This window comes from Ahaetulla prasina, chromosome 2, assembly GCF_028640845.1.
Source record: "Ahaetulla prasina isolate Xishuangbanna chromosome 2, ASM2864084v1, whole genome shotgun sequence".
In the NCBI taxonomy this organism is placed as follows: Eukaryota; Metazoa; Chordata; class Lepidosauria; order Squamata; family Colubridae; genus Ahaetulla; species Ahaetulla prasina.
In genome coordinates this window covers 227,232,067-227,250,771 of record NC_080540.1, presented here as the reverse complement: position 1 = coordinate 227,250,771, position 18,705 = coordinate 227,232,067, and the positions used below count along the sequence as shown (strand labels likewise).

The following is an 18,705-nucleotide window of genomic DNA, read 5'->3' as shown; positions in this document are numbered from 1 at the left end:
TCTCAAATTTTGGCTTTTTTGTTTCTGTTTTTTGGGTAGAATGAAAGCCTTGGACAGGGCACCTTCACTAAAATTTTCAAAGGAGTAAGGAAAGAAGTAGGAGACTATGGTAAATTGTATCAGACTGAAGTCTTGCTAAAAGTTCTGGATAAAACACACAGACATTACTCCGAGGTTTGTATATTAATTTTAAAAGTCCGATTATTAATATTAATAAAAAACACTACTTTTTAACTACTGGCTATGATAATGGTTTGAAATGATATACAGTGAAACAAAGCATTAAAAAGCATCACAACAGAAAGGAACAACCAAGATGCAAGTCAAATTTATCTGTTGATAGCCATTTCTTAGTTGAATAAACCTGATGAATTTTCCTTTGTTGAAAAGTATGCAAAGTTACTCACATTTTAGATATACAGTAGGATTTTGAATATCCAAGAGACAAAAATAGATCTGAGTGGCAGCTTTTCTTCTTTCTTATTCTCCCATAATTTATACAAAATATACACTTCCATTTCTTTAAGTTGCTGAAGTTTCAGCAACTTAAATTTGAAATTCAGTACTGAATTGGGGTTGGCTTAGAGATTATACTAAAATATTACACCCACTCTAAATAAATATACTTTAATCTATGTACTTTAATAAATTGATCTCATGATTTCAGAAAAATAAAAATATAGACTTCTCCTTCCAGTCTTTCTCTGGTAGTGCAGACTGGTTTGTTGTTTATTGCTGGCTAGGAGTTCTAATAAATTCTTATATTATGAAGTTGATTATTCCATGAAATTTTTTAAGAGATACTGATTAAATGTCTATACCAAATAGGAATTAAGATAATTCTGCACCATCAAGTTAGGAGATAAACTGTCTGTGTCAGCTTTTTCCATGCCTTCTGAAAGCAAATGTGTTGAATTTGATAATATGATATAGCTGATAAAAGTTCTCTATGAAATTTTGTCTCTTGACTATAAAAAAATTCTGTACCTTGGAATTCAAAAGCAATTTCCTAATGACTGATTTGTTAATTGTTCCCATCTTTGTTTCGTTGAATCTTATTTCTATATATCAGTATGCCATCTACAGTATAATGATCCAATATGAAAAGCATTCAGATGCTCATCACAAATTTACCTCTCGCCAGTGAATGACACTGTTGCCAGCTCTCCCTGATAAAACCAGACAGGAAATGCAACAAGATGAACTGATTCTCTTTTAATTAACAGAATTTTGCAAGTCTGAAAGTATAAAGTTCCCACTGCCATTTGAACCATTAGGGCCGATCCTTTCTTTCTCTGACTATTAAACCTCAGGGGCTTAATAGTCAGAGAAAGAAAGGATCGGCCCTAATGGTTCAAATGGGAACTTTATACTTTATACTTTATACTTTATACTTTTATACTTACTATACCTCTCTTATCTGGTAGTTTCCTGGGTAGCACCTCGTCCTTTCGTTTCCCAAGCCCATTGACATATTCCACAATATCTATTATTAAAGTACTTGTTCATGGTGGCAAATGAATTCTGGGAAAAAAATTCTGAGACCAGTCCTGCAGAATTAATTGTGCAACAAGTAGTAGTAGCAGAAGACAGGGAATGAAGAGATGTGACAATATAACTGACTTAATTCCAACCAGTTCTTACTTTGACTCATTTTCTTACTGTTATCTTTTTCTTATAGTCTTTCTTTGAAGCAGCAAGCATGATGAGTCAACTTTCTTACAAACATTTAGTATTAAATTATGGAGTTTGTGTCTGTGGAGAAGAAAGTGAGTAAACCCAGTTTGTACTCTGATTAGAGTTTTTTCCCTGCAAAGTTCTTTCTATAGTAGAGATACAGTATTTGAATAACTAATAAGGGCAAAAACATGAAATAGTGAAGGTTTTACACTAACCACATTTGTGTAAAACAATTATACGTTTTCTTGAAAACAGAAAAATGCTGTTAAGTCCTTGGTGCTCTCCGAGCTTGATTGCTTTCTTGCAAATGTTCCAATACCAAAGTAGGTAACATCTCAGTGCTGGTACTGATTATGTTACCTTGATTTAGTAATGAAACATCCGCAAGAAAATAACCAGGCTGAGCTACAAATTTTCTGTTGATACATAAGAATCCTGTTGGATCAGAACAACCATTCACTTACTTTAATAATAGAACCAAATAGAATCTTTCTATTTCATGTTTCCTAATATGAATTGATTGCTTATTTGTTCTCTATGACTATGATTAAGTGTTGTACATTAAGAAGTGATTCTTGATGAATGTATCTTTTATTTTATGTACACTGAGAGCATATGCACCAAGACAAATTTCTTGGGTGTCCAATCACACCTGGCCAATCAAGAATTCTATTCTTGATATTCTATTCTATTCTATTCTATTCTATTCTATTCTATTCTATTCTATTCTATTCTATTCTATTCTATTCTATTCTATTCTATCAAGACGATCACAAGTGTAAATTGGTAACAGCCCTTCTCTATAGCAGCTGGGTTTCAAAGAATACAACCTGTGATCGATAGTCATTGATAGCTTCTCCCTTTAGTTGCCCAATCTCCTTTAAAAAAAATTTAAATTAGGGGTCCTCATTATACCAAATTACAATGAATTCTAATATAATGACTATTGTGTGTTTTGAAAGTGTGTATGTGTAAGTTATTTTTTATTAAGTGCTTTCTTAATGACTTTTTGCTTCATGTTGACGTACATTTTTGCTTCATTAAAAAGTTGAATAGCCTAAGATAATAACTATGCATCATATCCATACGATAGTCCATTATTAAAATCTCTTAATCGTCATCTTATCCATGAAAACTACTTTGAAAAGTAAGATTTTATGGCTTGTATTAAAATTGCAGCAGACCTGGATATTCTGATTATTTTGTTCCTTACACTGAAATCTTGAAACAGACTGCTCCTGAGACTTACCAGAAGATAATAAAACTGTGTGTCCCACCAACTAGATTTTTTAAGGGCAGAATGTCAGGTATATGAAGAACCACCTGCCTTCAAGGCGAGAGGGTATTGGATAAAAAGTTCATTAAATCATAGGAAGGGTGGAAAGAAGCACCAAAAACTGACCCAAAGTGAACATTAAGTGGAAATTGCAAATTCACGATGGCAGAACTCATACACCTGTTGTGGTTGCTTCTGCTGAGTATGGAATAAAGAATCTTGTATAGCCTGTATGTTGGAGAACCTTGAGCTAATCCCAGCTTAGTCAAGATCTGGGGAAATCTATTAGGATCTTGTCAGTTAACATATTTGTTTATCATGTCAAGATGTGATAAGCAAGTAGAATCTTGTGGCTAAATTGGTCTGAAGTTGTAATTCACCTTTGCTTATCTAGGATGCTTGATCAAACACTTTTTGGATCTGCTGCTTTATATTTGGTATTGTGGGAAAAAATTTCTGCTTAGCTCTGTGAGTCAGCAAAAGGAAATTCACATCTTCCGGTAATGTGTAATAAATAGAGGGCGATGAGGTTGTTTTGCTGTAATTCAGGTGGCTTAGCTGGCAAAATACTAGGAAAGATTTGATTACCATCCTAAACTGATAAAAAAGTAATTGGTGCTTTCCTGAATTTAATCTTGCACACATTTGACATCAGCTTGTGTTGTTAATACTGTCCCCAACTTTTCAGAGACAGGATGGAGTTTGAGAAATTAATGAAAGACTGTGCTTTATGTATTCCATAACATACAGTCATATTAAGTCAAGTAGTTCTCAACTTACAGCCATTCATTTAGCAACCATTCAAAGTTACAACGGCATTGAAAAAAGTGGCTTATAGCTGATCCTCACATTTACGACTATTGCATTCATGTGATCATAATTTGGGTGCTTGGCAACCGACAAGCATTTATGGTGGTTGCGGCATCCTGCGGTCATGTGATCGCCATTTCTGACCTTCCCAGACAGCTTCCAACAAGCAAGGTTCACTTAACAGCTGCCTGGTTTACTTAACAACTGCAGTGATTCGTTTAACAATGGTGCATAAAGGTTGTAAAATTGAGCATGACTCACTTAAGAACCACCTTACTTAGCAATGGAAATTCTGACCCCAATTGTGGTTTCAAGTTGAGGATTTCCGTACTTGTATTTGATAATGCTCCTGAGTGCAGTTGTTTTGTCTGGCTACCTAGAAAAAGTTGTGTTCCATATTTGGCATTTTTACAGAAAGAATATGAAAGCAACTTTATAATCTCTTCCGTTTCCGAGAATTATTTAGCATTAATTATGAGTGAGAGCTTCAATTTAAGTAATTTACAGTGTATACTGCAGTACACATGATTAACTAGTGTTGTAATTAAAAGTTACTGTTTGAATTCCACTGTGTTATTATATATTTCTTATCAGATATTTTGGTTCAGGAGTATGTAAAATTTGGATCATTGGATACTTACTTGAAGAAAAATAAAACTTCTATAAATATTTTGTGGAAATTAGAAGTTGCAAAACAGCTGGCAATGGCAATGCATTTTTTGGTAAGTTCTTTTTCATTTTTATTGGTATTGATAATAACAATTGAAGGAATTATTTGTTTAGCAGAGTGATGGTGTTCAGGAAAAAACTGTTCTTGTGTCTAGTTGTTCTGATGTGCAGTGCTCTATAGCATCGTTTTGAGGGTAGGAGTTGAAACAGTTTATGCCCAGGATGTGAGGGGTCTGTAAATATTTTCACAGCCCTCTTTTTTACTCTTTATGATTAATATTTTCAAATAGTATTTTGAATACTATACACAGCTTGACTTTGAAAAGTTAGTGAAATGTAGACCACTACATCATATTTAGTGGAATAATCAAATCTTCACCTTTATCTTCAGGGTCCCCCTGGTTGAGATGTGCCCTCCAGGTTTCCGAGCATTTCATCAGCCGAGGGTCCAAGGTAGGGGTGGGGGGATGGCGGTTGTTATCAAGGAGGATCTAGAGCCGAGGGAGGCCACTATTCCTCAGATTGCCGGTTGTGAATCCCTTTATGTGCGGTGGGGCTATAGGAATCAGTTGGGCTTGGTGATCGCGTACCTGGCTCCTTGCTGCGTGACCACAGCCCTGCCTGAGCTGTTGGAGGTACTTGCTGCTGTGGCGGTTGAGACCCCCAGACTTATTGTCATGGGGGATTTCAACCTACCATCAGCTGGCTCGTCATCGACGGCAGCTCGGGAGTTCTTGGCTTCCATGACGGCCTTGGACCTGATTCGAGTAAATGATGGCCCTACGCACACGGGGGGAGGCACACTGGATCTGCTTTATATCTCTGGACAGTGGTTAAATGATCTGGTATTAGATGATTTAGTAACGGAACCAATGTCATGGTCGGATCATTTTCTCCTTCGCCTAGACTTCCGAACCGCCATTCACCACCGCAGGGAGACGGAACCTATACGGTGGTTCCGTCCCAGGCGCCTGATGGACCCCGAGAGGTTCCTGACGGAGCTTGGGCCATTCCCTGAGGAACTGGCCCACGGCACGACTGAGGAACTGGTCGTGGCCTGGGAACAGGCCGCGGCCGGGGCCTTGGACCGTGTCGCGCCTTTGCGGCCTCTGACCCGGCGTAGATCTCGACCGGCCCCGTGGTTCTCCGAGGGGCTGAGGGAGATGAAACGCCGGAGAAGATGCCTGGAGAGCACCTGAAACTGGGACCTACCTAGTGGCAATGAGGGAAGCGAGGCGTTCCTACGCCTCCACCCTCATTGCGTCGGCAGATAACCGCCCGGCCGCCCTGTTTCGGGTCACCCGCTCTCTCCTACATCAGGAGGTGCGGGATGACCCTTTGCAGGGACGAGCCGAGGAGTTTATCGGTTATCTATACGATAAAATCGCTCAGCTGAGGGACGGTCTGGATCGAATTTGGGATGATCCAAGCGAGGGAGAGGAGGCACGTCTTGTTGATTCCATTTGGGATGAGTTTGACCCTGTGGCTCCCGAGGACGTGGACAGGTTGTTGGGGAGGCTTCACGGCACGACATGTTTACTGGACCCGTGCCCTTCCTGGCTGGTACTGGCCACTCAGGAGGTGACACGAGGCTGGCTCCAGAGGATTATCAACGCTTCTTTGTTGGAAGGGTTTTCCTGCCGCCTTGAAAGAGGCGGTGGTGAGACCCTCCTTAAGAAGCCCTCCTGGACCCAGCTGTTTTGGGTAATTATCGTCAGTCTCCAACCTTCGCTTTGTTGCGAAGGTTGTAGAAAATGCCGTGGCGACAGCTACCTCAATACCTGGATGAAGACGTCTATCTAGACCCGTTCCAGTCCGGCTTCCGACCCGGATACAGCACGGAGACAGCTTTGGTCGCATTGGTGGATGATCTCTGGAGGGCTCGGGACAGGGGTTATTCCTCTGCCCTGGTCCTATTAGACCTCTCAGCGGCGTTCGATACCATCGACCATGGTATCTTGCTGCGCCGGTTGGGGGGATTGGGAGTGGGAGGCACCGTATATCGGTGGTTCTCCTCCTATCTCTGACCGGTCGCAGACGGTGTTGACAGGGGGGCAGAGGTCGACGCGAGGGCCTCACTTGTGGGGTCCCTCAGGGTCGATTCTCTCGCCCTTCTGTTCAACATCTACATGAAACCGTTGGGTGAGATCATCAGTGGTTTCGGGTGAGATACCAGCAGTACGCTGATGACACCCAGCTGTACTTTTCCACCCGGACCACCCCAATGAAGTTGTTGAAGTGCTGTCCCGGTGTTTGGAAGCCGTGACGGGTCTGGATGGGGAGAAACAGGCTCAAGCTTAATCCCTCCAAGGCGGAGTGGCTGTGGATGCCGGCACCCGATTCAGTCAGCTGCAGCCGCGGCTGGCTGTTGGTGGCAGTTATTGGCCCCAAAGGATAGGGTGCGCAACTTAGGTGTCCTCCTGGACGATCGGCTGTCGTTTGAAGATCATTTGACGGCTGTCTCCAGGGGGGCCTTCCACCAGGTTCGCCTGGTCCAGCAGTTGCGCCCCTTCCTTGATCGGGCTGCCTTATGCACGGTCACTCATCTGCTCGTTACCTCTCGCTTGGATTACTGTACTGGTCTCTACATGGGGCTCCCCTTGAAGTGCGCTCGGAGGCTTCAGTTAGTCAGAATGCAGCTGCGCGGGTTATAGAGGAGCTACACGTAGCTCCCATGTAACACCGATCCTGCGCAGGCTGCACTGGCTGCCTGTGGCCTTCCGAGTGCACTTTAAGGTGTTGGTTATGACCTTTAAAGCGCTCCATGGCTTAGGACCTGGGTACTTACGGGACCGCCTGCTGCTACCACATGCCTCCCACCGACCCGTACGCTCCCATAGAGAGGGACTTCTCAGGGTGCCGTCCGCCAAACAATGCCGGCTGGCGGCCCCCAGGGGAAGGGCCTTCTCTGTGGGGGCGCCCACACTCTGGAATGAGCTTCCCCCGGGTTTACGTCAAATACCTGACCTCCGGACATTTCGTCGCGAACTAAAAACACATCTTTTTATCCGCGCGGGGCTGGCTTAAGTTAGTTTTAAGGGGAAATTTTATTAATTTTAAATGGGGTTTTTAGTATGGAAAATTTTTAATCTCAGGCTAATTTAATAAGTTTTTAAATGGTATTTTAATCTGTATATTGTGTTGTTTTACTTTTGCCTGTACACCGCCCTGAGTCCTTCGGGAGAAGGGCGGTATAAAAATTAAATAAAATAAATAAAAATAAATAAATAAATATCTTTTCCAGGAGGATAAAAACCTCATACATGGGAATGTATGTGCAAAAAACATCTTGCTTATCAGAGAGGAAGATAGGAAGTCTGGGAACCTTCCTTTTATCAAACTTAGTGATCCTGGTATCAGCATTACAGTTTTGCCAAAAGACAGTAAGTCTCTGACTCCCCAGTTTGAACACACTATGAAAATGTCATGTACACGGCTTTCTTTCTCCAATTTCACTGACTATTTTATTCCAGGGAATTCCTGTTTTCCTTTGTATTTTCAGGATTAACTTTCTACAGTTGTGGGACATATTTTAATCATCATACTGCTAACAAATTATGCTGTTTAAAATTGCTTGCATTTGTAAATAAATCTTTCTTATGAGATATTGCATAGCGCAATATGATGCTGAAAAAAGTATAAAACTACAGAATGTAAGCTCAAAGTATTAATTTGCAGTATAGTGCAGTTACTTTCTGCAGGGTCAGAGTGCTTATAATCTGTTGGTACAAATCTGGCAGAATTACACAGCTATTCTTGCTTTGTAACTAGTAGTGTCTAATATATAGAAGCAAGTATATTTTATAGCAAAGAATTCAGTGCATAAACTTAACATATATACAACAATCATGTCATTCTTATCCAAGGGCATTTGCTTTCTTAACAAAGTTAATTATCTACTAAACTGATCTTTATTTTGCTTTGTTTTTTTTCTTCCTTTCAGTCATATCTAATTCTCATAGATCACCTGGATAAGTCCCTGCTGTTTTATTGGCAAAGCTTTGCAGAAGTGGTTTGCCATTGTCTCCTTCCTAGGGCTGGGAGAAAGTGACTGGCTCAAGTTCACCCAGACAGCTTCATGTCCAAAGCGGGACTAGAACTCACTACTAACTTTTATTAACTTCCCTTCAAGATCTTATAAAATTGGAAAACAATTAAAACATTCCAGGAATCTTTAGTCAAAATTTTTAAATAATTCCTTCCCAGTAAAAGTTCACTCTTTTTCCCCCCCATGCTCAGTACTTCTGGAGAGGATTCCATGGGTGGCCCCAGAATGCATTGAAAGTCCCAAGCAGTTGAGCCAGGCGGCAGACAAGTGGAGTTTTGGGACAACTCTGTGGGAAATCTGCAGTGGAGGAGATAAACCTCTCAGTGCACTGGATTCTCAAAGGGTAAGATGCATTGAGCAATCTCTGTCCCTCTACAATGAAATTTGCTGGAAGCTAATGCACACTGGCTGCTCTCACATTTGAGTGCGGTTTGTTCCTGCGGCTCCCTCTTACATTAATGTCTATAACAGGGGTCTCCAACCTTGGCAACTTTAAGACTTGCGGACTTCAACTCCCAGAGTTGAAGTCTGCAAGACTTAAAGTTGCCAAGATTGAAGACCCCTGGTCTAGAAAATAGTTTTTGACATACTGGCAGGTATGATTTCCATGCCTGACTTTCTGGTCTATCAGACAGAACCTATAGCCCAGGAGTCAGCAACCTTAAACACTCAAAGAGCTATTTGGACCCGTTTCCCACAGAAAAGAAAACACCAGGAGCCAGAAAACCCTTTTGACATCTAAAATGAAGATAACACTGCATATTTTGTTTTTTACCTTTATGCTATGTATGAAAAAACTATAGTGTGTTGCATTTATGAAATCAATGAACTGCTACAGAGTTCATTGAAAAAAACAATTTTTTATTTCTGCATGCAACAAAAACATTTTGAACTCCAAAAAAAAGACACTGAGTTGAAGGTTACTATCAAATAAAATAAATGTCTATTTGAGTCCTCCTCATATTTATGAAATAAAAAGCTGAACTTAAATTATCCACCTGCAGCAAACAAAAAATGCCGTCTGCTTCTCTGTGCTGTCATCCTTTTATCACATGTACTGGAGCGTTAACGTAAAGCTCAATAAATTGCATGCCAAGGGGTGTCTCACATTGGTGGTTGTGATGCATATTTTGAGCAACAGGAAGCCGCAGCAGAGGGATGAAAGAGCCACATGCAGCTCCAGAGCCGCAGGTTGCAGACCTCTGCTACAGCTACACAGGATTTTGCTGAAAAGGCTGGTTCCCTCACATTCCTCTTTGTCACTTTATTTTGTTGAACTCACAAATACTTCCCCATTTTATAGAGGACAGTTGGATTGCATTAAGTAGGAGAAGTATTAAGGACGTTGTTGTGCTTTCTTTTAAGTAAGCCTCTTTGGGCTAAACTCTGTTACTTGCACCCTTAGTGTTTTCTTGTTAACAGTATGGAAGAGGTTTGCTTTCCATCTGACCTTTTCTTAAATTTCAGACCAGCCTTCAGTCCATGGATTTCCTGTGGCTATTAAGTTGAACGTGTCTTAGCTTTTTGCCCTCACTTAAGGTTTAAAATAATATTATTAAGAAAATTCTTATTGTGCCTTATTAAATAATTTTAAGGTGATTTCCTGTTCAGAAAAAGAAAAAGGGGTGTTCCTAGGTCTTGTCTGGAATTTCAAAAGGCTTAAGCAGTTCATTTATGATATCACTGATTCAAGGAAAACATCCCAACTCTGCCAATAAATGCTCTACGAAGCATCTTTTAAATTTGTTAATTTATGATGATTCACCCATTATTCAGATTTGTTTTTAGTGATTTATTTGAAATGATTGGCTTTTGTGGGTGGAAAGGATTTGGGGGAAATGTGTAAGAGGGCACTGGGAGTAAATACTTCTGTTTTACAATCTTGTTAAAAGAAGTTTAAATAGACATAATTAATTAGCAACAACAAAATCCTACTCTCCTTTTCAATTGAGCTTTGAGTGTAAAATCCAGGATACAACTTTTGTGTTGTATTTATTGCATGCTAAGAAACATAAACAATTGTCTCTCTTGCTGTAGAAAGCACTTTAAAATTAATCTAAAATTATATTAATAATCCATATAATGTCTCAATGTCTAGAAGCTACAATTTTATGAAGACAGGCATCAGCTTCCTGCTCCCAATTGGACAGAACTGGCAAATCTGATAAACAATTGTATGGAATATGAAGCAGATTTCCGGCCCTCTTTCAGAGCAGTTATACGGGATCTGAACAGCTTATTTACGCCAGGTAGGTAAAATGGAGGAAAGAGTTCTCTGTTTTCTTGGATTCCCTTGGAATTTTATCCAGTCTCTGGAACATGGATATAGTAACTGGATATAGTGTTTGTTGTAAGTATTATAGCAAGGTAATATGTGTAAAACCTGTATTACCTATTTAAATAATTGGGTTTTTTTCCCCTTTTTCAAGATTATGAATTATTGACAGAAAGTGATATGTTACCAAATATGAGAATTGGTGCTCTTGGATTTTCTGAAGCTTTTGAAGGACGGGACCCAACTTACTTTGAAGAGAGACACCTCAAATTCTTGCAGCAACTTGGCAAGGTAAGAAGCTGGGATAGTTTATTGCAAAGATATGCCATTTTTTTTAGACTTACTCACTACTGTGTATGATGGTACATGTTATGTGTCCATCAGTATAATTCATATTGCATATGTATTTTCATGAATTTGGAGGTGCAATGGCTAAGCAGTTAAAGACATAGAGCTTTTAGCTGGAAAACTGACAGCCTATGTTCAAGACCCAGGTTGTTGAGACTTCATTGGGAAGGTAACAATGTTCCGTGCACTTCAGCCTATAGTCATACTGCTACATGAACACAGAAATGTCTTCAGACAAGGCTGGCTCCCCCCATTAAGAAATAGAGATGAGCACTGCCCCTAGAGTCAGAGACAACTGGACAGGAGAAACTTTTATTTTACCTTTCATGACTAGATTTTTTTTAAAATAAATAGATTTCTATGCCACTGGCATTTTATGATTTCCAGGCCACATTCAGTCCTTTGGGGGTCTTTGTCCAGCCCACATTCATTGCTTTTATTTTGAAGGTGGCTGCTATTCCGCCCCCCCAAATTACATACGCACATGCATGCATTCCTGCGTATGCACTTCCACAGCCCTATTGGTTCGGCCCAGGGGTGAAATCTACTTACCTTCCTTACTGGTTTGGAAGTGCACGCTCCACACACGCGCATCACATACTTGCGCAGACCTTCTGCGCATGTGCAAAACCTGTGCATGCGCAGAAGGTAAAAAACACATTACTTGCTGGTTAAAACCAGGAAGTAATGACACCCGGGCGGGTGGGTGGAGCTTTGCTCCACCATCGTTACCAGATCACCGAATCAGTGGCCACGATCACAACCGGATCGCACGATCTGGTCCAAACCAGGAGCATTTCACCCCTGGTTCAGTCCTCCACAATAGTCTCAGTTTCTCATATGACCCTTTGAGAAAATAATAGCCCATCCCTAGGAGTATATTTATCTCATTTAACCTATTGTTTTCTTCTTTGGTTTATATAGTTTGGTTTTCCTTATTTGAATACCCTGTGAATTAATGCAAACTGGGACAGCTATTTGTATTGAATTGCTGGTAGATCCAGTTAATGGCTGGAATATTGCACAGCACATCATATATCAGCCTCAATCCTTGCATTAGGCTGAAAGAACAATTGATAGCATGCGTATTACTCAACCTTTGACCATAATTGAACCCAGAATTATGGCTGTAAATTGTGATGGTTGTCGGGCACCACGTGACCATTCCTGATTTTATGACCTTTTTAGCAATGGTTGTTACGCAAACACCACAGTCATTAACTGAATCCATTGTTCTTCAATGGTCAGGTTTTTTTTGCCAGAAACAGGAAGTAAACAGTAGAAACTGGCAAAAAATACAAAAAATTATGGTCATGTAACTGTGAGACATTGCAAATGGCCATAGATGAGAGCCAGTGGCCAAGTGCCCAAAATGCGACCACATGAACATGGGAGATTGTGCAGCTGTTGGTATTTGGGAAGAAGGTCATAATGAACTTTAGGGAGGTCTGTTGTAATAGTCACTAAGTGAGGACTACCTGCTTTTCTGGCTGCTCTCTCCACATGCACATACACTTTTTTTCAAAATGCTTCTACTTCTTTATCTTGCAGGGTAATTTTGGAAGTGTGGAAATGTGTCGATACGATCCACTGCAGGATAATACAGGGGAGGTGGTAGCTGTGAAGAAACTGCAGCACAGCACAGAAGAATACCTGCGAGATTTCGAAAGAGAAATCGAAATTCTCAAATCTCTGCAACACGACAACATTGTCAAGTACAAAGGAGTGTGCTATAGTGCAGGTACCTGCATGTTTAATCACATTATTCATTACCTACTTAAGCAACATACATGCTGGTGACCTGGGATAATATTTGCCATTAATATATTGAAGCATTTTTATGAACTGCTACTTTCTTTGTTTTGTCTTAATATTTCTGGTTAGTTTCTGCTGCACATAAAATTTGAAAGCTTGTTTTTTCCATGATGAGGAGTTTTTTGTTGGTTTTTATTTTTGTTGTTATTGCTGTTGCATGAAATACACTATGTTTAGTGGTGGATTTTAAATGATTGCAAAATTATTTCTTTGTAACTTCTAAAGATTATCTCTAGTATATAGTCATATTTTCTTGGAAGAGTATACTATCAGACCTAAAACCTGTTTTGCTTTACTTTAAATCTGCTGATTGATGCTAGAAGCAAAGTAATGGTATTTCAAAACCAAGCTAGATAATACTGGCCTCTCTTTCATATCTTAATCACAAATCTATCTAATAGTCACAGAAGCTACTACACATCAAATGGATGAGCTTGAGCCCATTCACATGTTACTGGAAAATACTATTGCTCATATTAGTCAGGCTGTCCTGAGGCTATTAGGACTTATAGTTCAGCAATGTGTAGCAGTGCTGAAATCCAAATTTTTCTACTACCGGTTCTGTGGGCGTGGCTTGGTGGGCATGGTGTGGCAGGGGAAGGATACTGCAAAATCCCCATTCCCTCCCCACTGCTGGGGAAGGATACTGCAAAATCCCCATTCCCTGCCCATTCCTAGGGGAAGGATATTGCAAAATTTCCATTCCCACCCCACTTTGGGGCCAGCCAGAGGTGGTATTTGCCGCTTCTCCGAACTGCTCAAAATTTCTGCTACTGGTTCTCCAGAACTTGTCAGAACCTGCTGGATTTCACCCCTGATGTGTAGGTGCTACATGTTTCTCTATATTCACTTCCTGAGAAAAGTGTAATTTCATTTTAGATACTTGTTTCATTGAGGACATGGGTGATGCTCACAATGCGATATTTTTCTTGTTCATTGGCCAGGGAACTGCAGAAGTTGTAGCTTTTATTATCTCAGATTTCTGTCCTGTTGTCAGTTCAGGATAAAAAGTTATATTCCTTCCCTCCCTCCCTCCCTTCCTTCTTGTGTCCATCCAACTCCCAATGATTCTGGGCAGCTCACAAGTAAAAACATTTTTTTTAAAGATACAATCAGTAATAGAAATAAGGAATGAAAGATAGCAAAATGATAGGACTGGATTGAAAAAAAAGAAGAATGCAGAGAGAATTCCCTTAGAGCCTTTAAAACACTAGCACGATGGGGGTCATTTGATGCTTGGGGGAACCTCATTCTAGAGGGTAGCCACAGCTACAGAGAAGGTAGGCTTCTGAGTCCCTATTGATTACATTATTTAATTGAAGAAACTAGAGCACGCCAACTCTGCTGGATTGGATTGTCAGGGCAAATACTCAAGAACCCAGGTCCATGCCATGTAGAACTGTATAGGTAACAATTTTTTTAAAAATTTGAATTTATATACCACCCTTCTCTAAAGACTCAGGGCGGCTTACACTGTGTTAAGCAATAGTCTTCATCCATTTGTATATTATATACAAAGTCAACTTAATTGCCCCCAACAATCTGGGTCCTCATTTTACCTACCTTATAAAGGATGGAAGGCTGAGTCAACCTTGGGCCTGGTGGGACTTGAACTTGCAGTAATTGCAAGCAGCTGTGTTAATAACAGACAGACTTAATCTGCTGAGCCACCAGAGGCCCCTATTCAACAATCAGCATCTTGAATTAAATCTGGAATCGAACTGGCAACCTGTGCAGGTCACAAAGCAGAGGTGTTAAATGGGCATACTGAGGTATGCCCATCACTGCCCATGATGGTGCATTTTGCACTAGTTGAAACATAGGTTGCCTTCAAGGATGCCTCACATAGGATACATTGCAGTAGACCAGTAGTGAAATGACTAGGGCATGAATGACTGCCTGATCCAAGAAAGGACACAACTGGCCCAGCAGATGAAATTCCAAAGGCCTTCCTGACCGCAGTTGCTACTTACACAACAAGCCAGAGCTGTGAGTCCAGAAGGACTCTTCAGGTTACCTAACATTCTTGATCATACAAATGCAAGAACAAGTATAGAATATCATGAGATCTGGATAACCCAGACACCCACTGCCACGTGGTCTTAATAGCATCTTGTTACCAATAGCAATCTTGACAGACTCTCTTGGCTATCTCAGAGTTGAAAGATTTATTTCGAATGATAAGCACACAGATAATATAGTTATCGAACCAGAGTTCAATTAATTGCTGTTTTCTGTTTTGTTGGCATAGAGTAGTTGTATAGAGTTAAGAGTTTTAAGCGCAATGTTCTGAAGCTTTAATATATATTAAGGATCATTCAGCTTTGGTGTTTTCGGTTACAACAAGCCTCTAACCAAAGGGAGAAAATTCTTCCCTTCTGCTTTTTTAGAAACATGTTTGCTGGCCATAATGTCCGAAATAGCTTTATGCAGGAGAATTTCAGTACAATATACAGAGAAATCACTTTAATAGTTCTAAATATTTATGTTTGTTTGAAAAGGTCGGAGAAATCTGAAGTTGATAATGGAATATTTACCCTATGGCAGTTTACGGGATTATCTCCAGAAACACAAGGACAGGTTGGATCATAAGAAACTCCTACAGTATGCTTCTCAGATATGTAAGGTAATATGTTAACTAACCCTACTAACCCTACTATGGGATTAAACTGAATTTCAGTCTTCATTGTCCCAGAGGTGCTTTTTCAAGAGGCAACTGGACTTTTCGGTTTTTCTTTGAAGACGTTTCCCTTCTTATTCAAGAAGCTTCATCAGCACAAAGCTGAAGGAAGCTTCTTAGATGAGAAGAGAAACATCTTCAAAGAAAAACCAGAAAGTCCAGTTGCCTCTTGAGAAAGTACGTTTGGAACAACCATAACTTGGATGATTGGGAATCTCCATATACAGTCTTCATTGTTTTCCATAAATTTTAGTCATGAAATATTCTTGTAGGGAAATGTTTTTTTTCCTCATCAGTGACACAAAATCAATCCATTCCCTTTCTATAATCAATCTTTTTTTCATAAAACAGTCGTGACTCCTGCTGCTTGCCTATTTTTTTTTTAAAAAAATTACATCTTGTTTTTTGACATACTTGTTTCTAATAGTGAAAAATGCAGTAGTTTTCTCTTCATTTGACTGATGAGGGGGGAGGGAGGGCATTTCTGTAGCTGCCAGAGAATGTTCTATACCAGGGGTCTCCAACCTTGGTCCCTTTAAGACTTGTGGACTTCAACTCCCAGAATTCCTCAGCCAACTTTGCTGGCTGAGGGACTCTGGGAGTTGAAGTCCACAAGTCTTAAAGGGACCAAGGTTGGAGACCTCTGTTGTATAATGTTAAAATAGTGAAAGCTGTTTATAATCTGCTTATAGGTATAGAGTGGGATTGTCCTAGGCATCAATCGATTTTTTTATTTGCCCTTGATAGTGATACTTTTACTTCATTTGTTCTTGAAGTAGCTTTTTAATGTAAGTGGTCCTTGACTTATGACCACAACTGAGCCCAAAATTTCCATTACTAAGCAAGTTGTTAAGTGAGTTATGCCCCATTTTATGACCTTGCCACAGTTGTTGAGTGAATCATGCAGTCATTAAGCAAATCTAGCTTCCCCCATTGACTTTGCTTTTCAGAAGCCAGCTGGGGAAGACACAAATTGTGATCACATGACCCCAAGACAGTGCAGCTTCCAATATATGCCACTTGCCAAGTGCCCTTGGCTTACACGACCATGAGGATGCCTTCTAATGGTTAGACGTGCGGAAAAACAGCCATAAATAACTTTTTTCAGTGCCGTTCTAACTTAATAGTCACTAACAGAATGGTTGTAAGTCACTTATTTGATTGGGAGCCACCCACAGTTCATTGAAAGATGGGCAGCTATATCTTATACAAATACACACAAACACAGAGGGTTTTCCCCCCCAGGAACCATAAAGCCCATACTCATTTAATTTTAGCAGTATTAAAATAACAATTACATTACAGGATCCAAACTCTCACTTGGATTGTTTCCACTGAAAGATATCCTTGAACAGAAATAATTCTTTCTGCTCTTGTCTGAATCACATAAATAATGCATACCAATATTTAATATCATACCAATATTTAATAGCTTCCTAGTTGGCTAAAAACAGTCATACAAACTAAAAGAAAGAAAGACAAGTTTGGGTTAGAGATCCCCTAAGTCTCATTCTGCCATGGAAGGTGAAGAATAGAAAAAGTCAGTTGTAATGTATACATGTCAAGGCATGATGGAACAATTTTAAGAACTAAAGTTTATCATTTCATTCTTCCGGCCTAACAAGGCAAGAAAGACAAAGGTGACATCTAGTGGTAATTAACAGAAAATGATGGGTTATAATCAGTTTCAGGAAACTTCCTGTTCAATATGTCTTGTTAAAAAAAAAAAAATCTCCTGAGACTGCAAGATGATTTTTGATGCTTTATAATGTCTTGTTCTTGATCAGCTTAATGGGATGTTATTGCAAAAAATGTGCAATGTTCAGAAAAAAGTTACATGACTCATAAAGTCTTCCACCAAAACTTCAGTACTCACTAAACCAATTAATTTTGATTTCATCATTTCATCTATATATAGGGCATGGAATATCTGGGTTCAAAAAGATATGTACATAGAGATCTGGCAACACGAAATATCTTGGTGGAGAATGAAAACAGAGTGAAAATTGGAGACTTTGGCTTGACAAAAGTTTTGCCACAGGATAAGGAATATTACAAAGTAAAGGAACCAGGAGAGAGTCCTATATTTTGGTATGTTTCCAATTGGTGATAGATTCTAAACTAGAAGGATACAATAGATTATTTCCTAAGACTTCTGACTTCTAACTACCATGGATTTCTCACTTAAAAAGTCACTTAACCAGGTTATGCTCAAAGTAATATTTGCATTTGCAGATTTCTGAGTCCTCTCATTTTATCCTGCAGGTGTTTTTATTTATTTATTTATTTATTTATTTATTAAATTTATATGCCAGGTATGCTCTGGAATCCTTGACAGACAACAGGTTTTCTGTGGCCTCAGATATGTGGAGCTTTGGTGTGGTTTTGTATGAACTCTTCACGTATATAGACAAGAATAAAAGCCCTCCAGCGGTAAGTAATGTGTATATATGCCTACATTTTTATATGTGGAAGTATAGTGTTATGGTTATCTTCTTGGTTTAAAAGATTAGTTTCTTGGCAGCATGCTCTATTGCCTTATATGTTTCTGCCACACCACCAAAAGTAGCTTGAATCAAGTATAGTAATAACAGGAGATTCACTGAAGGATCACACCTGAAGCACATAATGCAAAAATACTATTTATTTGTTTGCCCCACTTTTTCTCAGTTCTTCAGTTGAAAAAAATTTCCAAAACAGCTTGTTGGAAATGTGTTTTAGCTTGTGTTCCAAAGACAAATGTAAGGGGGAAAAAAGAATATGAGAGAAAAGAAAGGCAAGGATTGTAAAACACAAACACTTAAAATTACAACATGTATAAAATTACCAAATTGAATGGAAAAATTTCAAAGTGTGGGAAGAACCAAATGGAGTTTATTTCTCAGTGTAACCAGTCCAATGATCCTGCTTTCTTTATCAGACACATTAGCAGCTGCTAGATGTAGTTATAGATAGTCCTCAATTTACAACCATTTGTTTGGCAACCGTTCAAAACTACAGTGTCACTGAAAAAAGTGACATGCAGCCAGTCCTCACACTTAAAGCTGTTGCAGCATCTCCATAGCCATGTGATCGAAATTTGGGGACTTGGCAACCAGTATGTA

At 39.6% G+C, this 18,705-nt stretch overlaps 1 protein-coding gene across 10 annotated transcripts in view; it reads left to right on the top strand.

The window, feature by feature from the left end:
• The window catches only part of JAK2 (Janus kinase 2), an 85,240-nt gene that overhangs the window by 59,413 nt on the left and 7,122 nt on the right, over positions 1–18,705 (top strand). For all 10 annotated transcript variants that reach the window (XM_058166305.1, XM_058166300.1, XM_058166302.1 and 7 more), the window contains 11 exons: positions 40–174; positions 1,682–1,769; positions 4,361–4,488; positions 7,680–7,818; positions 8,675–8,826; positions 10,582–10,732; positions 10,913–11,049; positions 12,658–12,847; positions 15,423–15,547; positions 17,520–17,692; positions 17,917–18,034. In XM_058166305.1, coding sequence (XP_058022288.1) covers positions 40–174; positions 1,682–1,769; positions 4,361–4,488; positions 7,680–7,818; positions 8,675–8,826; positions 10,582–10,732; positions 10,913–11,049; positions 12,658–12,847; positions 15,423–15,547; positions 17,520–17,692; positions 17,917–18,034 — 1,536 coding nt within the window. The remainder of the gene's footprint in view (positions 1–39; positions 175–1,681; positions 1,770–4,360; positions 4,489–7,679; positions 7,819–8,674; positions 8,827–10,581; positions 10,733–10,912; positions 11,050–12,657; positions 12,848–15,422; positions 15,548–17,519; positions 17,693–17,916; positions 18,035–18,705) is intronic.